This window comes from Mirounga angustirostris, unplaced genomic scaffold, assembly GCF_029215605.1.
Source record: "Mirounga angustirostris isolate CCGP_5_RB_7025 unplaced genomic scaffold, mMirAng1.0.hap1 SCAF_4, whole genome shotgun sequence".
NCBI lineage: Eukaryota > Metazoa > Chordata > Mammalia > Carnivora > Phocidae > Mirounga > Mirounga angustirostris.
In genome coordinates, this window is record NW_026991712.1 from 159833152 (window position 1) to 159857367 (window position 24216).

Genomic DNA, 24216 nt, shown 5'->3' on the forward strand with positions numbered 1-24216 from the left:
AAATATATTAAGAAGTACAACTCAGGGCGCCTGACTAGCTCCGTTGGTAGAGCATGCAACATTTAGTCTCAAGAGTCGTGAGTTTGAGCCCCATGTTGGGCATAGAGCCTAGTCCAAAAAAAAAAAAAAGGAAAACCAAATAATCCAATTAAAACATGGCAGCAGACATGAACAGACATTTTTCCAAAGACATGGCCAGTAGACATGGAAAAATGTCACCACTCATCAGGGAAATGCAAATCAAGACGACAATGAAATACCACCTCACACCTGTCAGAATGGCTAAAATCACAAGAAACAAGTGTCGATCTGGAGAAATAGGAACTCTTGTGCACTGGGAGTGGTAATGCAAACTGGTGCAGCTACTCTGGAAAGCAATATGGAGGTTCCTAAAAAAAAAATACAATTACCCAATCCACTAATCACACTATTGGGTATTTACCTAAAGAATACGAAAATACTGGGTGGCTCATTAAGTGTCTGCCTTTGGCTTAGGTCATGATCCCAGAATCCCGGGATGGAGCCTCCCCCATCGGGCTCCCTGCTTGGCCCGGTCTGCTTCTCTCCCTCTGCTCCTCACCCCCCCACATAGTTCTTTCTCACCCTTAAGTGGGCAAATAAAATCTTAAAAAAAAAAACCCAAAAATATTAAATCAAAGGGATACATGCATCCCTATGTTTATTGCAGCATTATTTATAATAGCCAAACTATGGAAACAGCCCAAGTGCCCACTGATAGACGAATGCATAAAGAAGTGTGTGTGTGTGTGTAATGCTAAGCGAAATACGCCAGAGAAAGACAAATACCGTATTATTTCACTCACGTGGAATTTAAGAAACAAAACGAACAAAAAGACAAACCAAAGAACAGACTCCTAAACACAGAGAACAAACTTGTTACCAGAGGGGAGGTGGGTGGGGGGATGGGTGAAACAGGTGATGGGGATTAAGATTCCATTTATCTTGAGCACATAGCTGTAAATGGATTCGCTGAATCACTTTATTGTACACCTGAAACAAATATAACATTGTTAATTATGTTAATCACACCAGCATTAAAAGAAATAGAAATAAAGGCCGGGTCGAAGTAGAGTCCCATATTTTCTGACTTCCGCGGTTAATGCGGCTATGTATTTGTGTTCTCTGTTACCTTCCGAGTGCCCCCCAAACCAAGATCCACCTGCCCCTGGACAGGAGCCCAGCGCCGTGCGCAACCAGCGAGGGGGCGGGTCTGGGGGCGGGGCCTAGCTACAGCTTCCGGCGGAAGAGCCTGGGAGCAAGATGGCTGCCCCCTAGACGGTGCTGTTTTTCTGTTGAGCCGGCGTGAGGGCTCCACTGAAGCTAGCCGGGCGGGTCTCTTGTGGCTCTGCTCCTCCAGCCTGTGAGCAGCGCCTGCGACCTAAGGGCTTTGCTGGGCCTAGCGCTGCCCAGAACCCGTTTCCCTCTGACCCTGGTCTCGGAGAGTTGGTGAGATCTGTTATTGTGACCTCGGACCGCATTCCAAACTCTCATGCCCATTCATTCCATAAACTCCGCAGTCCTGGCCCCTTAGAAGAAGGAATTCACAGAATAGGTGGGGAATTATGGAAAACATCTTTACCGGGGCTGGTGAGCACCATGATGCGAGCGTTTGATGGACAGTGTTGATGGGAGGGTCGGGCTGAGGGTTTCAGGGAAGGAGCACTCGGTCTGGATAGGGGAGGACAAACTAACTGCACCGAGGCACCGAGGCCGGAGCTGGGTTTGAAAGATCTGGAGTAAGGCTGTTACCTGAATGGAGAGCAGCAAGAGCCTGGAGGGGTGAAGTGGTCTAACATTTGGGGGCAAATGGTTTGCGTTGAGGGAGCAAGGGAGAAAGAAGAATAGATAGGTGGGCAGGGCTCAGGTTAGGAAGGTCTTATATGCCGTGCTAAGGAATTTGGACTCTGTTCCGTGGGCAGTAATGAGCTGTTGGAGAATATTAAGCAGGATAGTGATGTGATCCGATTTGCACTTTCTTGGATTCATTCTAGTGATTGTATAGAAGAGAGAGTCAAACTGGAGGCAGTGAAGGTATCCGAGTAACCAGAGGCTCGATGTAAGTCTGAAAGGGGATGGGGGAGGAGTGTACCTCACAGGTCATTTTGTATACCTAAAACACTAGGGACTCCTCCTCCGGCCGCTGCTGTCTGGCTGTGTTGCAGCAGCTTGTACCAAGCGTGTGGAGGGCATCGGTTCAGAAGGCACGTGGTCTTTGCAGGTGGGCTGGCAGAGGAGGTGGACAACAGAGTTCTTCATGCTGCTTCCTTTTGGAGACACCACAGATACTTAGTTTCTTCTGGTGAAACAGGTGAGGACTTCAGTGTCTCATTTTCAGATTCCTAATGTCAGGAAAAGGACTTCAGGAAAAATTTTAAGTCATGTGTGTTCTGTGTATGGTTGGTATGTAACGAAGTTCAGGAGGATGCCTCTCTGGGTCAACGTGACTATGATCTTGGTGATGGAAGAGGAACGTTCTGAGGACAGCAGGGCCAGGATGGTGGTGTGGCTATGGGCTGAAATTCACAGAGATTGACAGTTTGTTGGATTTGAGGAAAGGCTTTCTCCACATTGGAACCCTTTGGGGCCTTTGATTTCTGATCATTTAATAAACAAACTGTATAGTAGGATTCAGTAGGAAGGTAGTTTTAGAAAAATCTTGAAAGGTCTGGGTGTTGTTTCACGCCACCTGCTGGGTAGCTATACCCCACCACACCTGCTGATCAGACCTCCCTTGTTGGCAGCTGTGCTTTTAAATAGCAGAGGGTGGCAGGGAAGCTCAGCTGCAGCAGTGAGGGCCTTGGCCTCTACTCACCCCGAGGGAGTTTCCCTTAAAATGGTATCACAGTTACCGTGCACGTTTCTATGTGATCTTTGGTTGTTATTCTCTAAGATAGGAGTTTTAGACCCAGCTGTGCCACTAACTCTGGGTGTGATACTTAAACCATCTGAGCCTTCAGTTCTTCGTTTCTTAAATAAAACAGTAAGACTGGCTTTCTGGGGGCTGTACCCTCCCTGAATTCTATAAATTAGTAATTCCTGTTGCTCTTGCTGTCTGCCAGCTAACGTAACGTTTTCCTGAGGACAGGAGTAGGCTCCCTTCACTAGCAGTCACCAAACTCAGTAGTGAGGTAAGCGCTCTGTATTCATTTGGTGCTCAGTTGGAGTGAATAATCTTTTTTAAGGTTTTATTTATTTATTTGACAGAGAGATAGAGCCAGAGAGGACAAGCGGAGGAGTGGCAGAGGGAGAAGGAGAAGCAGGCTCCCCGCTGAGCAGGGAGCCTGACGCGGGGCTCAATCCCAGGACCAGGGGATCATGACCTGAGCCGAAGGCAGATGCTCAACCATCTGAGCCACCCATGGAGGGAATAACTGGTAAACAACTTTATCTATGTTCTGTAAGTCTTATAAACAAAAGTCATTAAAATGCTTGGAAAGTAACTTAAGGCTTAAATTCTGTAGTGGTAGAATTGGATACTACAAAGTTTAAAAATTCACTGTTTAGCTATGTTTATTTAAAATAAAATGATTTTAATATTTTTGGAAGCATCTAAAAATTAGATTTTCATTTTTTTAAAAAGATTTTATTATTTATGGGGTGCCTGGGTGGCTCAGTCGGTTAAGCGTCTGCCTTGAGCTCAGGTCATGATTGCAGGGTCCTGGGATTGAGCCCCGCATCAGGCTCCCTGATCAGCGGGGAGTCTGCTGCTCCCTCTGCCTCTGCCTGCCACTCCCCCCTGCTTATGCTCTCTCGCTGTCAAATAAATAAAATCTTTTTTATAAAAATAAAGACTTTATTTGTCAGAGAGAGAGAGAGCGAGCGAGCACAAGCAGGGAGAGCAGCAGTTGGGGTGGCTTCACACAACAGAAATTTATTCTCTTAGCTCTTCTAGCTCTGCAGGCTAGAAGTCCTACATCAAGGTGTTGGCAGGTCCATGCTCCCTCTGGAGGCTGTAGGGAAGAATCCTTTCCTCCCTAGCTTCTGGTGGCTCCTGGCAGTCCTTGGCATTATTTGGCTTGTAACTGCATCAGCCCTATCTTTGCCCCTGTCTTCACAGGTCCTTGTTCCCTGCATGCGTCTGCGTCTCCTCTACTTACAAGGATATCAGTCATGGGACTTAGGGTCCATTTTAATCCAATATGACCTCATCTTGACTAATTATGTCTGCAAAGGCCCTATTTTTTTTTTTTTAAAGATTTTATTTATTTATTTGAGACACAGAAATACAGAGAGAGAGGGAACACAAGCAGGGAGACTGGGGGAGGGAGAAGCAGGCTTCCCGCGGAGCAGGGAGCTGGATGCGGGGCTCGATCCCAGGACCCTGGGATCATGACCTGAGCCGAAGGCAGACGCTTAACGACTGAGCCACCCAGGCGCCCCGTGCAAAGGCCCTATTTTTAAATAGGGTCACATTCTGAAATTTGGGTGGACATGAAATTTCGGGGGACATTATTCAACCCCCAAAACCCTGGTTTGGTGGGGGCCGTTGCCGAGGGACTGGACATTCTGGTTGAAGGAAGGCCCACCAGGCCTGGCTCATAGTTCCCCTCATGTAGGTAGAATATAGAAGACAGACCCTGCAGAGCCCCAAGCTTTCTGGGGCCTGGCATTGCTAGTTCTTGGTTCCTGTGTGTATTCTGTTCCCACAACCTGAGCACACATCCTTGCATCACCAGCTCTAACAAGCAGTTAGTACATGCTCTTTGTTAAATGCATCTAATCTAGGTAGGTAGGTAGGTAGGAAGGGAAAGTGTGTCTTTTTTCCATGTGCTTGTGCTACGGAGCTTTTATTTGAGTGCTAACTACAGGAAGAGTGGGACTGCGAGCATGAACTCATATCCTCTTAGGGTGCTCAGCAGCAACAACAGCCTGGTCTGGCTGAGACTCTTTGCTTTTTACTGAAGCCCTTATGGGGATGCTCCTTTACAGGACATGAGACCCTCAGGCGCCTATCATGTTTCCAGTTTCCACAGTTTCAAAGTTATCTAGGACACAAAAGTTGTCATTATTTGAAAGTATTCACTGGGAACTGGCTACTTATAAAATGAATTCTCATTCAGAAAGCCTTTCCATTGACCGTGTGCATAAATGCCAACCACCTGTGTTGGCCAGTCTGTCCCCGACATTTTTGTATCTACATTAGGGGTCAGCAAACTTCGGACGACAGGCCACATCCAGCCTGCAGCCGGTTTTTGTATGGCCTATGAGCTAAGTCGTTTTTTATATGTTTAATGGGTCGTGGGGAAAAAAAAAGAAGAATATGCAGCAGAGACCGTGTATGACCCACAAAAAATATTTACTGTCTAGCTCTTGACGGAAAGTTTGCCGGCCTCCAGTCTAGGGCGATGCACCACAAACAGAGGTACAAGGATTACAAAGGTGAAACTGTGAAGCTGGCGTGAGAGGCAGGGTTCCATGAGGCGTGTGAAAGCGATCGTGGAAAACTGCTGTGGTTGGCTCTCGTCAACAGCGGAGACTCTCTTGAGCCCTAGAAAAGTGGCTCTCTTGTAGTTAAACCAGAGAAAACCTGTAAGGAGTGTGATAGGCTGAGTGCTTCAAAAGAAAATGATTTAAATTCCTACTGCTGCTGTAACAAATTGCCACCAATTTAGTGGCTTTAAAAACACCACAAATGGGGGCGCCTGGGTGGCTCAGTCGTTAGGCATCTGCTTTCGGCTCAGGTCATGATCCCAGGGTCCTGGGCTCGAGCCCCGCATCAGGCTCCCCGCTGAGCAGGGAGCCTGCTTCTCCCTCTCCCGCTCTCCCTGCTTGTGCTCACCTCTCTGTCAAAGAGTTAAATAAAATCTTTAAAAACAAAACAAAACACCACAAATGCATTATCTTACAGTTCTAGAGGTCAGAAGTCCAAAGTGGGTCTCACTGTGTGAGCAGGGCTCCATTCCTTGTGGAGGCTCTAGGGGAGAGTCTGTTTCTTTGCATATTCCAGCTTGTAGAGATTGACCTCATTCCTTGGCTTCTGGTCGCTTCTATCTTCAAGCCAGCAGTGGCCCAGTGAGTCTTTCTCACACTGCATCAGTCTGAAACTAACTCTCCTGCCTTCCTCTGCACATTTAGAGGACCCTTGTGATTACACTGGGCGTGCATCTGGATAATCCAGTATGATACCCTTATTTTAAGGTCAGCAGACTAGTGACCTTAATTCCATCTACAATCTTACTTCCTTCTCGCCATGTAATTCTACATATTCATAGGTCCTGGGGAATGGAATGTGGACATCTTTGAGGGCACCATTATTTTGCCTACAACAAAATTCTTAAATGTTTCCACCCTCCCCTTTTTTACCTTTATGTTCAATCTTTTATTTTCCTTATAATCAATCTTTATGACTAAATATGAAATAAGGATATTTCATGCTCTTGTTCAATTTTTTCTTAATTGTTAGAAGTAAAATTCGTACTTGATTCATCTGTTTCTAAGAACAAGAGCATAGCTATAATTCTCTCTTACTAAACTAAGGAATCTTTTTTCATATTTTTTTTTTTTTTAGTTTTCATGAAAAGACCCAAAACAAGCCTTTTTAAAAAATCTATCTACTTACCTTTCCCTAGTATCAGTTATTCTTGGATAATAATGTATCCCTATACATCGTTCCATGAATACATTACTGTTTCATCAAACATGTTCCCCACCAGCAAGCGATACTGTTTCTCTCCCATTTAGTGCTGATCTTGATTTTTTTTAAAAAGATTTTATTTATTTATTGTTTATTTATTTATTGGAGAGCCAGGGGCAGGGAGAAGGAGAAGCAGGGAGCCCGTTGCAGGGCTCGATCCTAGGACCCCAAGATCATGACTGATGAGCCACCCAGGTGCCCCTGATCTTGATTTTTTAAAGCAGACTCAATACACGGTAACTGCATTTACCCTTATAATTTCAGATCCGAAGATCATGCTAGCACAGAACTTCATATTGGTGTTGAAAGAAGTGTGTGGTGGCTCAGGGACAGTTTATGGTTAGCTTTGTGCTTAGCTTGCTGTTGGGGCGTTTGGGCTCCCAGCATAGAATTAATCATGAGCAAGTCTCAGATTTCTTAGAAGTAAATGGAATCTTTTTTTTTTTTTTTTAACTTAAACAAGGTTTAAGCAGCTGAGTGGTATTGTAGTCTTTTCAGAATGAATTGAACTCTTTGGGCAGACAGTTCGTGTCCATTTAGCCAACCCAGTGAGAATTAAGGAAGGCTCATCCAGACCGGGCGAGTGGCGGCAACCGCAGATTTCTCGTCACGTCCTCAGCTTTGGCCTCCGCTGTCTCACTTCCCGCTGCGGTGGTGTATGTCCACGGGGAGAGAGGTGTATGGGGGAGAAGAGAATGTGGCACCTCCGTGGAAACAGAGGTTGAGATTCTCCGCAGAGCTAGAGCCGTTGTCCCCAGGAAAGTCTTGCCCCGGGATGTAGACACGGACTGTGCCCTTCCAGCCTTGACGGTGGCTGGGGCTTCCCTTTTGGCTCTCGGCTCAGTCCTTCTTTGTTTCTCTCCTCTGCCTCTGCCTCTGTGGAGAGCTGGACCTGAAGGTCTGACATTTCCCAGTGACAGCTTCCCTTGTCCTAAGCGGTACCTTCTGCCCGTGAGAGCCCCATGGGCCGTCGTCCACTTCGTCGACAGAGCAGCAAAGCACTGGGCACAGCTAGCGAGCAGTTGGCCGAGAAGCTTGAATTTCTTAGCATTCGTTCGATTCTTTTCCTTTCAGTGTGGGCAGATGATGACTGGCTGAAGAAGTTTTCTGGGAAGACTCTTGAAGAGAATAAAGAGGAAGAAGGGTTGGAGCCTCCCAGAGTGGAAACCCGGGAGGTGAGATCGAAGGCATGCGCTTCCCTGCGAGGGGCTGGCACTTTCCACCCAGGGCGCTTCTGAGGTGGGCGGTGCTGGATGAATTGAATGGAGAAGCTTGGCTTTCTTGTCCGTGTGGGGCTCTAGGTGAGAAGTATCCTGTGCGTGCTTGGGTACCAGCATGAGATTGCTTGAACTAGGTGGCGGTCTGAGATGAGAAAGGACAGTGAGGATACCCCCTCACCAGCATCCGCCATCCTCCTGACCTTTCCCGCACCCTCACTGAAGACCTTGGCACCAGGCTCGCTGCCTTCCTATTCCTGGCCTGATTCCAGAGAGGCCTCAGCTCCTCAGAATGTACCCAGGTGCCGGGCGCTTCCTGCCTCAGCACTTTCTCCTGCTTCTCGATACCCCATCGTGACCATTGCTTCTGGGAATAAATAACCGAGCTCCCCCTCCTCTGTCCACCCTTGGAGCAGTGGTGTTTCTCTGAGTTCCTCCCTTAGCCCTCGGCTCCTCTCTGATGCTGTCCTTGCAGTTTCGGCCTCTGTGGCCCGTGTCTGAGCTTATCACAGCCACTCAGCCTTCTGCTGATTTCCTGATGTCTAGGGCTAGCCTTGACCTCTCTCCTGAGTTCCACATGTTTCTGCCTGCATGTCTCCCAGTCACCATAAATCAACAAAGCATATCCCAAGTGGATTTCCTCTCTCCCAGTCACCATAAATCAACAGAGTAACGTCCTAAGTGGATTTCCTCTCTCCTTCCACTCTGGTCATCCTGAGTACCCCATCTGAGTGAATTTTGGTGTCTTCCGCAGTCCCCCACACCAGGGACTTCCATGTCCTCTGGCTCCTCATCATAATCCACACCTCCTGCGTTGCCATGTCCTGCTAATGTTCTCCTTTGCATCCGCCTGCATCTCTCCTCTCCCATTTGCTCCCGCCACCGTGGCTTGGCTAGCCTCTGTCATCTCCCTTGTGGATAGTGACAGGAGCTCCCTAGCTGGTCTCCCTGCCCCGGGCCTGCGTGCTCCTGTCCTGAGCAGCCAGAGGGAGCTTTCTAAGGCAGAGCTGACCATACGGCTCTCAAGCTGTCTGAGGACTCCTCATCTGGAGAGGTGAGTCCGGGCTCCTTCAGGGGGACAGAGGGACTCTCCGTGTTCGGACCCCACTCACCTCTCCACGTTATATCCCCATTTGGCATTCTAGGACAGAGTTTGTGGGTACCTATAAATCTCTGTGTTTTCACATAAGCAGTTCCTTGGCCTAAAAAGTTCCCTTCCCAACCGACTTTATCTCGCTCACTCCTACTCACCTTTCATCGCTGAGCTCAGTTGCTACCTTCTCCAGGAAACTTTTCTGACACCTCCAGTGGAGTAAGCGAAGGTCCCTTCTGGGCTTCCATGGTCCCGGGGCTCCTGGGGCGCCCTCAGTCCGGGCGCTTACAGCATTATTTTGACAGTAGTTATTTAACAGATGTTTAAATGTTGCTTACTTTATACCAGGCACTGTTCTAAGGGCTTTACAAATCCTGAATCCTAACGATAATCCTTTGAGATAAGTACTAATACTGTCTCCAACTCGAGGTGACAAAACTGAGTACAGGGAGATCTAATAACTTGTCCAACAGCACGCAGCTCCGGAGTGGGGAACCGCGATGGGAACCAAGGCTGTGCAGCCGCGGGATCTCTGTGCCTCCCGCACTCGCGGATGTCGCTCCCCCGCTGGGTTGCCAGTTCCTTAAGGGCCTTATTTAACAACTCCAGAACTTGGCCTGCAAGCCAGTACGTATCCGTTGCCCTATTAATCCACACCACAAATAGGTCAGAGACCATAGTTTTCTCTAGCAAACACATGATAGGGTTTGTACTGAATGTTGTATTTATCAGCTAGTCATCCCGGTGCACTCAGAGCACAAAGCAAGGCCCGACCTCATTGTCTCCTGGGCACTCAGGCCCGAGCCCGAGCGCCGCCCATTCTGCTTCCACTGCAGCCAGCTATGAATCTGTAGGGCCTGGCACAGAGGGAAAAGATTATGGGTCCCTGTCATGGGAGTGGGCTTGAACTGGGATTGTTTGTTTGTTTTTGTTTTTTATTTTTATTATTATTATTTTTTTAAGATTTTATTTATTTATTTGAGAGAGAGGGAATGAGAGACAGAGAGCATGAGAGGGAGGAGGGTCAGAGGGAGAAGCAGGCTCCCCGCTGAGCAGGGAGCCTGATGCGGGACTCAATCCGGGGACTCCAGGATCATGACCTGAGCCGAAGGCAGTCGCTTAACCAACTGAGCCACCCAGGCGCCCCTTGTTTTTGTTTTTTAAAGATTTTATTTATTTGTTTTTTGTTTGTTTTTATTTTTTTATTTTTTTTTTTAAGATTTTATTTATTTGACAGAGCACAAGCAGAGGGAGAGAGAGGGAGAAGCAGGCTCCCCGCTGAGCAAGGAGCCCGATGTGGGACTTGATCCTAGGACCCTGGGATCATGACCCAGGCCGAAGGCAGCCGCTTAACCGACTAAGACACCCAGGTGTCCCAAGATTTTATTTATTTGACAGAGAGTATAAGCAGGGGGAGCATCAGAGGGAGCTGCAGAAGGGGAGGGAGAAGCAGGCTTCCTAATGAGCAGGGAGCCCCACTTAGGACTGGATCCCAGGACCCTGGGATCATGACCTGAGCCAAAGGCAGACACTTAACTGACTGAGCCACCCACGTGCCCCTGAACTGGGGTTTGCGGGTGCGGAGAGGCACGCACTGTGGGCCACGGAGCTGGGGTTCTGGGACCACAGGCCAGGGTGCAGCGAGCTGGCGTCTGAGGGCAAGTGGGACGCGGTCCCGAGCCTGCGGGGTCAGTTGGGGGGGGCAGTTATTTAGCCGGTGCTCGGGGTCCCGGCCCTGGGGCTCCGGCTGGCAGCACCTTGCTGCGGCCCACTTGCTGCCCTTGGGTTCTTGGTGTGTATGCAGAATACCCGCTCTCCGACTTGCGGAGTCTAGTGCTCCCCAACCTGACATTTCTTCTGTGCCCAGGGAGAGCCCACGGCAAAAAAGGTCCGGTCGAATCCGATGACCATGTACATGGACATCAAGATCGGGAACAAGCCGGCCGGCCGCATCCGGATGTTGCTGCGTTCCGACGTTGTTCCCATGACAGCAGGTGAGTGGGGCTGTGGGCCGGATGCCAGGGACTGAGTGGGCTGGGTAGGAGGCTGCCTGGAATCCTGAGACTTTAACACCTTTATCTGAGTCCTTCTGAGGCATTCGGGACCCCAGCATCTCGTCATATGAGCCTGAGCAGGCATTTTTGAAGTTCTGTAAAGGCTTAGGACCATTAGAAAGAGTAGGCTGTTGAAAGTTAGAAATTGTATTTTTTTTTTGTAGTTTTGTTTTGATATATTTGCAAACTTACAGATATGTGGAATAAGAATTCTGTAAGAATAGTACAAGGAACTCTTATATATCCTTGACCCACTCATTCATTTACTTTTTGCCCCCTACGCTTTTCCATTTAATTTATACACACAGATATATTTCCCCCCTACTGTGCCAGTTGAGAGGAAGTTGAAGACATCATGCCTCTTGACCCCTGAATAGTTGGGTATATATTTCCTAAGAAAAGAATGTTCCCTTACGTGATCGCAGCGCGACCGTCAAAATCAGGAAATTGAACATCCATGCACTATTTACTAGTCTTCAGGCCGTGTTCAGATTTCATCAATTTCCCCAGTATCATCCTTTCTAGTAACCGTTGTCCTTCCCTGGCAAGGACTCATGCTGCACGGCAGGGTCGAGTCTCTTTAGTCTCCCTCTGTTCGGAACAGGGTCTCCGTTTCTCAGTGTCTTTCTTTCTTTCTTTTTTTTTTTTTTTAAGATTTTATTTATTTATTTGACAGAGAGATAGAGAGCACAAGGAGGCAGAGAGGCAGACAGAGGGAGAGGGAGAAGCAGACTCTCCACTGAGCAGGGAGCTGGTTGCGGGACTCGATCCTAGGACCCTGGGATCATCATGACCTGAGCTGAAGGCAGCCGCTTAACTGACTGAGCCACCCAGGCGCCCCTCTCAGTGTCTTTCTTGATCTCTATGACTTTGAAGAGAACAGGCCCGTTTTTTAAGATGGTTTCTCAGTGTTTGCCTGGTACTTCCTGGTGTGAGGTGTTCTGGCAGGAGCACCTCATTAGCGCATCATGTAAGGATGTGCGTGATGATGTCACTTCTGGTATTTGTGACGTTAACTTTGGCCATTTGCTTAAGGAGACAGCTACCAGCTTTCTCCACTGAGAAGTGACTATTTGCAGGGCTATAAATTAAAAGCTAACATTTTTTAATTTAAATTTAGCCTTTTAAAAAATGTTTATTGAAGTCATCATTGCACATAAAGACAGTTGTGAAGTTTGTTATAACATGATGTTCTTCTGCTCCCCGCCCCGTATCATAATTTTTCTGCCTGCCAAAGGCAACATTCATTTCTTTCAGATGCTTATTTTGGCTTCTATTGCTCTATCTCTGAAAAACATACGTTACCGCTACTTGATTTTTTTTTTTTTTCTTCTTCCCAGTTTTCGGCTGCTTTAGGTCAGACTTTTTGGGAAACAGCCTCTTGAAGGATTGCATGCAGAAAGTTTATCCGGGAGTGGTCTCAGGGACCACTCTTGCAGGGGAATGAGGGGGGCAGATTGGGCAGAGAGTGAAATGGAGCCACCGTGCAGTCACACCGAGGCCTCAGCTTGTCTCAGGGGGGTCACCGGAACTCCGATAGCCCTTCTGACTTGTTCTGAATTGAGGCCTGGGGGCCGGGTCTCTGAACCCCCTCCCCAGTCATGAATTCTGACCGATTCCCAGGAGGGGTGAGTGGCATTTCCTGGGATGGAACTTCTCCTGGGGCTGGTAGTGTCTCATGCCTCTGGGAGGTGAGAGAGTGAGGGTGTTGGTCGTGAAGGAGATCTGAGCAGCTTCCCCAGGCATCACTGCAGTCCGCCTCGCCCACCACTCAGATTCTCCTTGGCTGCTGTGTCTCAGTCTCCTCTTTCCTCCCCCCGACCTGTGAGGTGTTGCAGGGACCCAGAGCTTGACCCTGGCTTTGCCTCTCTTCCCTCGCTCTTCCCTTCATGGTTTCTTAACCTCTTAGCCCAGTGCCCACCTCTTAGGCCTGATTCTTTTTTTTTTTTTAATTTTTTTTTTAAAGATTTTATTTATTTATTTGACAGAGAGAGACACAGAGAGAGAGGGAACACAAGCAGGGGGAGTGGGAGAGGGAGAAGCAGGCTTCCTGTGGAGCAGGGAGCCCAATGCGGGGCTCGATCCCAGGACCCTGGGATCATGACCTGAGCCGAAGGCAGACGCTTAACGACTGAGCCACCCAGGTGCCCCTAGGCCTGATTTTTTACTAGGTGGAAATGAAAGTCCCAGCTCATAGAGCTTTCCAACACATAGTTTTTAAAAAATAGTGTTATGTCATAATTATAATATGAAAGTATTATTTCATATACATATGAAATACTGTATTTCAGTATTTAAATGCTTGGACACAGCTAAACACGTGAAATATTTAAATGTGCACTTCTGTCCAGAGCCACAGTGAGCAGTGTGGACTGATAACCGGGTATTTTGTTGGCAGGATCACAGTAACATGATTTTCTGAAACAGTGAAAATCTCTTGGTAAAATTCTGAAAGAAAAAATTAAATGTTTCCTTAGTTTATGTGGTAGGTTTATTTCTGGAAAAATTCAATGCAAAAAAATAAGTCTTTTTTTTTTTTTTTTTTTTTTTTTTTTTTTTTACGATTTATTTATTTATTGGGCGCCTGGGTGGTTCAGTCAGTTAAGCGTCTGCCTTTGGCTTGGGTCGTGGTCCCAGGGTCCTGGGATTGAGTCCTGCATCGGGCTCCCTGCTCGTCGGGGAGTCTGCTTCTCCCTCCCCCTCTCCCCCCATTTCCTCCTGCTCGTGTTCTTTTGCTTGCTCTCTCGAATGGATAAATAAAATCTTAAAAAAAAATTATTTTAGAGAGAGCAGGGGTGTGGGGGGAAGGGCGGGGCATACAGAGAGGGAGAGAGAATCTTAAGCAGGCTCCCCGCTGAGTGTGGAGCCCAATGCAGAGCTTGATCCCAGGACTCTGAGATCATGACCTGAGCCAAAACCAAGAGTTAGCCGCTTAACCAGCTGAGCCACCCAGGAGCCCCTATAAGTCTTTGGATTTATATGTAAAATGGAGTTAGGTTCTCAGCTCCGATCATGATGAACAGATTTTTCTCTGCTACATGAATGTTTCTCAGAGCATTTTAAAGTCAGAGGATTAAGAATAATTCTTCCTTAGGGCGCCTGGGTGGCTCAGTCAGTTAAGTGTCCAACTCTTGATCTCCGCTCAGGTCCTGATCTCAGGGTCATGAGTTCAGGTCCCATGTTGGGCTCCACACTGGGCAGGGAGCCTACTTTAAAAAAAAAAAAAGGGAAGAAGAAGGAGAAGAAGAATTCTTCCTTACGTGGGACATTGCAGGACATCTAGATTCCTTGCTCCCTTCCTGCTAATGCTATAGCACCCCCAGGATTACTGACAACTGAAAACAGACCTTGCAGTTTCCAAGTAGCCTCGAGGGGGCAGTCTTCCCCTGTTTAGAACCAGCACCCTAGCCAGTCCCTTCCCATCCCAGGGCTTCCAGTCACATCTGTGGGTGAATCCTGCCCACGTGTCAGCCTCCATGCTGGTCTTTCCCTGTCGCCTTCCCTTGGACGTCCCACGGGCGTCTCAGAGCTCACAGGCTCTCTTGCTCTTTCCCCCCAGACCCTTCCTCCCCTCTTCCTTGTCTCTCAGTGCCGCCACCACCCACCTAGCTGCCTGCTCAGCTTAAGCTCATCCTCGACCCCTCTCCTCCGTCACACACATCAGACCCACGGGTCTTCAAGTCACTTTTTGGTCCACTTGTTCTTTACCCTTCCTCCACTAGCACCAAGTCCTCACGCTTGTCTCCCGGTTTCCACTCCCGCCTCTTCCCTTCTGGGGCTAATCTGCAAGGTAGTCAGAGAGCCATCCTTTCCAAACACAAACCCATTCACGCCCTTTTCCTGCTAAGAGCCCTCCTGGGGCCGCATCGTGCATGTGGGATCCAGCAGGACCCTCTGGCCTGAGGCCCGGCACCGCCCCAAGCTCCCCGAATGTGCTGCTCTGCCTTTGGTCCCCATGGCAGGCTTGCTGTTCATGTCATAGCTCACGTCCCCTCAGGGCCTTGGTCATCCCACCTCCTCTTCTGGAACATTCTTCCTTCAGCATCTACAGGGTTCACCCCTCACTTCCTTCAGGTGCCACGCACCTTGTGCGAGAGGCCTGCCCTGACCTGTCTCTCTAGAATGGGCATTCCTGTCATCTCTTCTTTTTAGTGAGCTTCGTTTTTCCTCATATATTTAATATTAGCCTCATGAGGGCAGGACGCAGTCTTTCTTGATCACTACTGTATTCTAAACAGTGTAAATAAATATTTGAATATTTAAAGCTGAGGTTCACAGGGCTGATTTTTTACGTGTCAGGCACGCTGATCACCTCCAACACTGAGAGTGGGACTCATTCCACTCTCCCATGGTCTCCATCCAAAGGGAGCACACAGTCTTGAGGCCCAGCCGTGGAAAGTGGGCTTTCTCGTTAACACAGACGAGCTTACAGCTCCTTGTACTACACTCCTCTCAGCCCCCGCCAAACATGGGCTTTTTAAACTCGGGTATTACTTCCTCCAAAAGCCTTCCATGGTATGTTACCTATGTGTATGTGTTTGTGTGTGTGTGAGAGAGAGAGAGGGATGGAGACACACACACACACACACACTTAGGTGACTGTGTCTTCTGCTTCCATTTGCTGAGCAAATGTCTGTGCCACTAGGCTCTGCTGTTCTGTAACATGATTTATTTTTTATTTATTTTTATTTTTTAAACAGCTTCATTGGGATACAATTCACATACCATTCCGTTCACCCATCTAAAGTATACCTCTCAGTGGTTTTTACCGTACTCATAGTTACGCAGTCATTACCACAATAATTTTAGAACATTTTTCTCCAAAAGGAAACGTCGCACCCTTTAGCACCCCCATCTTGTCCCCCAGCCCTAGGCAAACACTAATCTACTTTCTCTCTTCCTGGTTTTGCCTATTCTGGACATGTCATATAAATAGAATTACGCAATATGTGGCCTTTTGTGGCTGGCTTCCACTTAGCATAATGTTTTCAAAAAAGTTCATCTATGATATAGCATGTATCAGTACTTAATTCTTTTTTATTGCCAATGAATAATCAGTGTATGGATATACCACAATTTGTTTATCCATTCATAAGTTGATGGACATTTGTGTTGTTTATACTTTTTGGGTATTATGAATAATGCTGCTCTGAACATTCATGTATAAGTTTTTGTGTGGACATATATTTTCATTTTTCCTGGGTAGATATGCTGGGGCATATGATAACCATTTTTTAATTTTGAGGAAGTGCCAGACTTTTCCAAAGTGCCTGCGCCATTTTGTATTCCCATCAGCAACCTGTGAGGGTTCCGGTTTCTCTGTATATCCCTGCCATCCCTGGTTACCAGCTCTTTTATATTCTCTTTATATTATCTGAGTGGTATGAAGTGCTGTCTCATTGTGGTTTTATTTTTGTTTGCTTTGTTCTGTTTTTTGAGAGAGTACGAGGGGCAAAGGGAGAGGGAGAGCGAGAACCCCAGGCAGGCTCTGCACTGTGCTGATGCAGTGCTCGATCCCACGACCTCCAGGTTATGGCCAAAATCAAGAGTTGGATACCCAACCTACCGAGCCACCCAGGTGCTCCACTCATTGTGGTTTTGATTTGCATTTCCCTGATGGCTAATGATATTGAGTATCTTTTCATGCATTTATTGACCATTTGTATATTTTGAGAAAATGTCCATTCAGATCCTTTGCCCATTTTTTAATTGGGTTATTTATTTTTTTATTAGTGAATTGCAAGAGTTCTTTCAATATTCTAGGTATAGATCTCTTATCAGATACATGATTTGCAAGGGTTGTCTTTTTACTTTCTTTATGGTGTACTTTGAAGCACAAAAGGTTTTAATTCTGTTGAAGTCTAATTTATTTTTAGTTCCATCAGTATATATATATATTTCTTAAGATTTTATTTATTTATTTGACAGAGCGAAAGAGCACAAGCAAGGGGAGCAGCAGAGGGAGAAGAAGAAGCAGGCCTCCTTTCAAGCAGGGAGCCTGATGCGGTCCTCGATCTCAGGACCCTGGGATCATGACCTGAGCCGAAGGCAGATGCTTAACCATCTGAGCCGCCCAGGCGCCCCATCAGTATATTTTTGACATCGTAACTAAGAAGGTTTTGCCTAACCTAAGGTTACGAAGATTTACTCCTATATTTTCTTTTAAGAGGTTTATGGCTTAGCTCTTACATTTAGGGTTTTGATCGATTTTGAGTTAAATTTTGTGTATAGTGTGAGAAAAAGAGGTCTAATTTCCTTCTTTTGCACGTGGATGTCCAGTTGTCCCAGCATCATTTGTTGAAAAGGCTGTTCTTTTCCTGTTTAAATGTCTTGGCATCCCTGTTGAAAATCAATTGACTATAGATGTAAGGGTTTTATTTCTGGCCTTTTATTCTGTTTCATCGATCTATAGATCTGTCCTATGCCAGTTCCACTCTGTCATGTATTCTGTAGCTCCGTAGTACATTTTGAATTTGACAGGTGTGAGTCCTCCAGTTTTGTTCTTTTTTCCAGGTTGTTTTGGCTGTTCTAGGTCTCTAGCTTTTCCATATGAATTTTGGGAATAACTTGTCAATTTCTGCAAAAAAAGTCAGCTGGGATTTTGATAGAGGTTGTGCTGAATCTGGAAATCAGTTTGGGAAGTGTTGCCGTATTAACAGTATTAAGTTTTCCAATCCACGAACATGGGTGTCTTTCCATTTGTTTAGATCTTCTTTAATATATTTCAGGAATATTTTATAGCTACCAGAACATAAGCTTATACTTCCATTGAATTTATTTCTAGGTATTCTTTTGATGTTACTGTAAATGGAATTGTTTTGTTTTTTTTTTTGAATATTTGACAGCGAGATAGAAACCACAAGCAAGGGGAGTGGCAGAGGGAGAGGGAGAATCAGGCTCCCCACTGAATAGGAAGCCTGACATGTGGGGCTCGATCCCAGGACCCTGGGATCATGACCTGAGCCAAAGGCAGACACTTAACTGACTGAGCCACCCAGGCGCCCTTGGAATTGTTTTCTTGATTTCATTTTCAGATTGTTCATTGCTAAAGTATAGAAATAAATTGATTTTTGTATATTGATCTTGTATTCTGCAACCTTGCTGAATTTATTAGTCCTAATAGTTTTCTAGTGGATGCCTTAGGATTTTCTGTATAAGTTCATGTTGTCTCCAATTTTCACTTCATTTTTTTTTGCAATTTCCCCTGACTAGACCCTCTAGTACAATGTTGAATAGAAGTGGTGAGGGTAGACATCTTGGTCTTATTCCTGATCTTAGGGGGAAAATATCTAGTCTTCACCATGTGGGTTTTTTTTTGTAGGTGCTCTTCGTCAGACTGAGGAAGTTCCCTTCTATTCCTAGTTTGTTGAGTGTTTATCATGAAAAGGTGTTGGGTTTTGCAGGGTGCCTTTTCCTTGTCCGTTGAGGTGATCATGTGTTTTTTGTACTCTGTTCTGTTAATGTGCTATATTATATTGCTTTTTGGATGTTAAACCAGCCTTGCATTCCTGAGATGAATCCACAGTTACTTTTGAGTGGCTAAACTGCGAGCTACACCAGGGCTGGGACCAGTGTCCCCAGGGCTTAACAGGAGCCTGGTTACAAAGCAGACAATAAGTATTTGTTGAATGAATGAAAGCATATACCAGTCTAAAATGATTTAAACAGCTCTGCTCACCATTTCATTGACTGTCCCTTGGGTGAGAGACTGAGGCATCCACATGGTATTGTCCTGGAGTCGGAGCTGCCTGCTTGAAGAGCTGTCAACAGTCTGCACAAACGTCCCTCTGAGGGCATCGCTTCTGATAAAGTCAGTCCTAGCGCTTGTGCTGCTGCTGCCAGCCCGGTCCCAGGTGCTTGCAGGGTTGCGGCTGTGACTGGACCATCTCCCTGACAGACCAGAGCACCCGCCCCTGCTCTTCCCCTCCCACCCGGGCCGAGTCCCTGAGAGCTCCCCTTGTCAGACTGCTGCAGGGCAGCCGAGCTCAGAGCTGGCGCGAAGTGCCTCTGTCCTCCTCTCCCCTGCTACCCCTGCTATCGGGCCAGTGAGTCAGCTGAGCCAGGCTCCACTCGTGCCCTCACGCCCGGTCGTGCGTCTCATGGGCACCCAGTCACCCGTTGTCCAGCCACTGACCCGATGCTCGGCACTGTAGTACGCAGAGCGCCCGGGGTCCTCCCGCCAGGCACTGGGCTCGGCGCTGGGGAGACTGGAGGAGCCCGCCAGAGATGCCGCCCCCCGCCCCCGCCCCCGCCCCCGCCCCGGACTCCAGACCCAGTGGCAGTCAGTCTGGTGCCACAGCTGGTAGCCTTGCTGCTCTCACCCTACAATACCGGTGTTTGGCCAGCCGGGCCACCTCGCAGCGTGTCCCATCAGTCACCAGAAACAACGTCCAGGGCTGCCACCTGCTCGCTCCCCTGCTGCCGGCCAGGGGCTCTAGATCAAGGCTCGACACTCAGAAACCACTGGGCAAGGCTGGTCCTCATTTTGGGTTGAAGTCAGGTTGAGCCTGGAGGGGAGGGGAGAAGCCTGCTGGCCTGGGACCCCAGCACAGCTCTAGCAGCCTCGGCCAACCTTGGTCTCTGCCTTCAGCTGGGCTCCGTCCCCCCTCGGGCCGGCTGGGCCCCCGTGTCCCCTCGGGCCGGCTGGGGCCCACCACTGTGGCCGGGACCGCGACCTGCTGTATTCCCAGCAGGGACCGTCGCTCCCCGCCCCGGCAGCCCTCTCACCGCTGCTCAGCCCTGGCTGGCAGGACAGGCAGCACTGAGACTGGGAAAAGGCCAGCTGCGCGGGGTGGGCGTGAGGTTGCGAGAAGAGATGTACGCCAAGTCCCCGGTAAGGCTGGCTCCCGGGAGGACGAACGGGCTGGCCTGAAGCCCCCGGAGGGAGGACTGGTCACAGCCCCGTGAAACGAGGGGAGGGAGGGGGCCCGTGCTGTGCTTCCCCGATGGCCCTGCGAAGGCAGGACTAGCAGGCTGGCTGGGAAGCCGGCGGATAAGGAACCAGAGGGCGGCAGTGGGTCACTCTGTGCTGTACAAGGGCTTCCCCAGAGTTTATCACCTGGGTCCACACCCGGGACCCGCCCCCCCTGCCACCACAGGTGGTGACCCGCGCCTCAGAGGTGAAATGCCAGATCCCGAGACTCCCGGTGGGTGACCTGAGCCCCCAGGGCCGGGCCCGGGCTCCCAAGAGTAGGGTCGTGGGGGCCCCACACCCACCTCTGCAGAAGGAATGGTGACAGAACTGGGGCAGAGGTCAAGGGATGGAATGCTGCAAGTTAGGTTTTCAAAGAAGATTTAATAACAGATTTTCTAAATATACCAAAGATTGAGTAAATCAGATCAAGTAGTGCATAGAGTATGATCCTAACTTTGTAAAATAGCCATATATTCTATATAAAAAGACATGTGTGTCAAGGAAAAAGACTGGAAGGGATTAACAGTGCTTAGCTCTGTGTGCTGGAATTATGTGTATTTGTATTCTTTTTATTTTCAAAAATTTCCCTGGTGCACAGGTAATATTTTCTTCAGTGAGGAAAAACTTTTTTTTTTTTTTAAAGGGCCAAATGTTTGCTCAAGGCTTCCCAGTAAGAAGAGAAATTCTGGAAAGCTCCCCCTTCAGCTTCCTGGAGGTCGCAGGTGGGTGCTGGACTTGGGGAGGGGTTCCTCAGCAGACGTACCCGGCCGCATGGCTCACTCTGAGTCCCTGTCGGTCCCTGCAGGCCGGGACTTTCACAGGCAGGGGATTGTGTAAGTCCCCACCTCCTCCTGAGAGAGGACCACATTTAGATTTTTTAGGAAAAATGCAGCCTTAAAGTAAACACAGCAGCACCTCCTGGGCATGCTCTGGGAGGAGCAGGTGTTAACGGGAAGGCCAATGGGGGGGCACAGCTGCGCCAGTTCACTTAAACTGAGACCACTGGTAGATGCTATTCGTTCGGCACCGTGCAGACGCAGTGCCAAGGGCTTTCGAGGATGCACCTGATCCCACGATGGCCTTGCAAGGACAGAACCAATACCCCATTCAGAGGAAGAAAACCTCTCACTCAGATGTGACAAAATGTGGTCAGTTTAACAAGAGGCAGAGCCAGGATTTCACGCCAGGTCTCCTGGCTCCAAAACCCACCCTGTCCTATTCACAGCCCCCTTTCCTGTGCCTCTCTGGGCACTTCTTGGAGCATGTTACCTACGTCCCTACAGAGAGACACAAGGATGGGGATTTGCCTGATGGGCTGGCGTCGGGCCCAGGGCTGTGCCGGGACAGTGGAGATGCGGCACACAGAGCAGCCCCCCCACGCTAAGGGCCCCAAACTTGGCTGTTCCTCCGTGGCCTCTCTTCCTGGCAGCATTTCCTTTGCTGTCAGCGGGCCCGAGCTGACCACCCTTACTTAGGCTTCCAATGTGCAGCCTTGAAGGGAGCCTGGGCTGCCGGGCAACCATGGAAACAAGATGGCTGCCCCTTCATTGACTGTGCATCCATCGTTTTTCTCCAAGGCCTTTTCTGTTTGGTTTCCATTTGGTGGCTGCCTGGATGGCTGGAGGTTCTAGAAGTCTGTCAGAAAGGCCGTGAACACTCTACTTTCGACTTGATTGCACACAAAGGGATTCAGATCACGATATGTACCTGTTCGGCACACCCAATGGGCAAGGCGGTCTGCACCTTTAAAACATTTTACAAACTTTCCAAAGCATGCCACGTTATGTGCTAGGCGTTGAAGAGACCTAATACTGACATTTGTCCAAAGTTTCCAAACCTCCACTACCCGTGATGCTGGGAGGACAAAGCCATTAACTAAGGTCCCCAGATGGCAGGTTTCGTGTCCTGCGGCAGCTGGGCTCAGGCTGTGTCTGGGCTGTGGCAGAGAGGGGAGGGTCAGGGCTTCAGGCCGAGGGAGGAATGTCCCACATCACTGAAGCTTCAATCAGGAAGGGGCCTTGTCCAGACAGCAAACAGGTCAGTGGCCGAGTTGGAACCAGAATACAGGTCTCCTGACACTCCAGCCACTTTGTGCTCCAATCCCTGCCAGCCTGAGGTCAAAGCCCCCGGCTACTAGGGAACTCTCCACCTTGCAGACAGCCTGCGCGCACCCTCCGTGTACCCGGGGAGGGTCTCTCCCTCTGCGCTCGCTCCAGAGTCCCTTCCCGGTCCCTGCGGAGGCGCCGCTGTCCTGCAGCAGGGCCCCAGCGTCCACACCCACTGTCCCACCTGCTGTCCCGGGGCCCCTCCTCGGGGTGCCGAGTGACTGCTGAGGGGCGCATCCTGGGGCACACGGCAGGGGGCCCCCAAGCTGCTTTGAACGACACAGTATTTCAGGGTTTGGGCAGCGGGACTCCGTCTGTGCCAGCAGGTAACTTACAGGCTTAGTGAGTCAGAAATCAAATGCTCCAACGGCCTGTGGCGGTTTCCGGGACCCTCCCACCCAGGACCGGCCTGATTATCCCCTGTCACTCCCCTGGGACGGGGACCTTGTCTCAGGCTCACAGGTCTCACTCCCGGGCACACAGGGTGGTGCAGACTGGAGAACAGCCTGTCCTTAAGCCCTGGGTTCTATCGGACAGTCCCCACCCTGGCCCCAGGCCCCGTCTGTGGGTGAAATGGTTGCTGCGGGGGGTCTGGAGTCATGTGCCGAGGGTTCTGAGGCCTGTCCGGGTTCAGTGGAAAATCCACCCGGGCTGCTTACTGATGTTGGCCGTGGGCGAGGTGCTGCGGAGCCTCACATGGAAAAGCTGGAGGGAACTGCCCGCCCCCAAGGTTATCTGCTCCTGGGTGGGGTGGTCGAGCTCTTCCCCCAGGAGGGGAAGACACATGCCATAAAACATCCCTGCAGGCTTCCGTCTTGGTATGAGGCCCATCCGGCTTGTTCTGTTTCTAATGTGCTAACTGCTAGTGGGCCAAGGTCGGAGCCCAGGAATACACGGTCCCGAAGGTGAGTGCGTGCCCTGGAAAGAGGAGGACCCCTCCTCCCCGCTCGGAGCCCCGCCAGCCGGCCTCACGCTCCAGATGGCCCTCACGTTGGCCTGGAGGGGGCCAAGCACACGTCCCACGGCAGGACTTCTGAACGGAACCCAGTGCAGTCCGTGTGTGTCGGGCCAGCCGGTCTACCACCCCCCAGGGGAAGGGCGGAGGGGCCAGGGAGACCCTGGCAGGCTGGGGCAGGCCCTCCCTGCCACCCCACCTGAGCAATGCCGGCATTGCAGGGTTTCCTGCCTCTGGAGAGGGGCCTGACCCGGGGTTGGTGGGGGGGAGCAGCGGCGGGGGCAGGGCCTCAGTGGCAGCCGCAGGCCCTGACCACCATGTTGCGGTGCTTGCGCAGGATGACGTTGTTGCTGCTGTCGTAGTAGAGCACGGAGGTGGCGCTCAGCTTGGTGGGGGCGCAGCACGCCTTGGGGACCGCATCTGGCTTCATCAGGTGCACCTGGCGGGGGCGGGGGCAGAGGCGTGAACACGTGGCCTTCCCCTGGAACCCCCACCTGCTCCATCCTCCACCTGCAGCCCCTGGCAGGTGCTCCCGCGGAGACCCGCCCCACCGCATCCCCCTGCCCCCCTGCCCCGCCCCACTGCCCCCAGACGGGACGCCCCAGCACACGGTGTGCCCAGGAGCCCTCCGGGGTCCCCTCCGCTCCTCTCTGTGCTTCTGGGATGTCCCTGGTCATCTCTTGTCCCCGTTAGCCGTTTGCGGTCTGTCTCCCCTCCCAAATGTGGGCCGGTGAACGTTCACAGAACCGGACAAAGCCTAGAACCCTAGGTCCACCCTTGGGGTGTCTGAAGCTGTTATTCCTCAGAGCACTTCCCAGCCCTGGTAACGAGCTCTAAGGCAGCTCCTGTTCTGGGCAGACCGAGAACGAGGGCACAGAGACCGCGCGTGGTGCCGTGTCATGGGGCTGTCTGCGGCGGGCCAGGGACCGGGTGTGGGGACCTGCGACCCTCCTAACCGCCTGACTGCCAGCAAAGAGCCTGCCTGAGGGAGCGGCCTGTTCTCAGCCCCCTAAAAATAGTTCTCCCGAGCAGCGGCAGAAAGGGGTGGGGAGACAGGGAACATTCCAGTAGACAAACAGGAGCCACGGGATGACACAACAAAACAGGCCCTTCACCCCAACAGCAACTCTGTCCCTGGACAAGGCTTCCTGTCCCTGGGCTCACCTGCAGACCCCAGGGTTCCGCCCCCCCACACCGTACCTACTCCTGAGAGTAGCCATCCT

At 49.9% G+C, this 24216-nt stretch overlaps 2 protein-coding genes across 36 annotated transcripts in view; one reads left to right on the plus strand and one right to left on the minus strand.

Moving 5' to 3' along the window:
* Window positions 1–1118: 1118 nt before the first annotated feature.
* On the plus strand, window positions 1119–22105 carry LOC129046472 (peptidyl-prolyl cis-trans isomerase E-like). Of its 32 annotated transcripts, none has more exons than XR_010410989.1 (8): window positions 1126–1608; window positions 2013–2077; window positions 2240–2329; window positions 3226–3395; window positions 7730–7830; window positions 8010–8174; window positions 10833–10959; window positions 16948–18513. XR_010410989.1 is itself a non-coding variant. In XM_064589413.1 (8 exons), exons 5-8 carry the CDS (start codon window positions 3380–3382, stop codon window positions 20768–20770), a joined length of 438 nt encoding a protein of 145 aa, XP_064445483.1. In that variant the 5' UTR covers window positions 1127–1608; window positions 2013–2077; window positions 2240–2329; window positions 3081–3149; window positions 3226–3379; the 3' UTR covers window positions 20771–21035. The 32 variants fall into 32 exon arrangements, 22 of the variants coding, with proteins under 22 accessions (XP_064445478.1, XP_064445477.1, XP_064445479.1 ...); XR_010410990.1 differs by lacking the exon at window positions 8010–8174 and adding an exon at window positions 8795–8926; XM_064589413.1 differs by lacking the exons at window positions 8010–8174; window positions 16948–18513 and adding exons at window positions 3081–3149; window positions 20577–21035 and having other exon boundaries at window positions 1127–1608.
* Window positions 20489–24216, minus strand: part of LOC135364196 (bone morphogenetic protein 8B) — a 34504-nt gene continuing 30776 nt past the window's right edge. For 2 of the 4 annotated variants that reach the window (XM_064589405.1, XM_064589403.1), the window contains exon 7: window positions 23294–23432. Coding sequence is in view for 2 of the 4 variants with exons in the window: in XM_064589406.1 (XP_064445476.1) it covers window positions 23116–23432 (317 nt within the window). In the remaining 2 variants the exon portion in view is untranslated. Of the gene's footprint in view, window positions 23433–24216 lie in introns of all 4 variants that reach the window. The other 2 variants (XM_064589406.1, XM_064589404.1) reach the window with 2 other exon arrangements.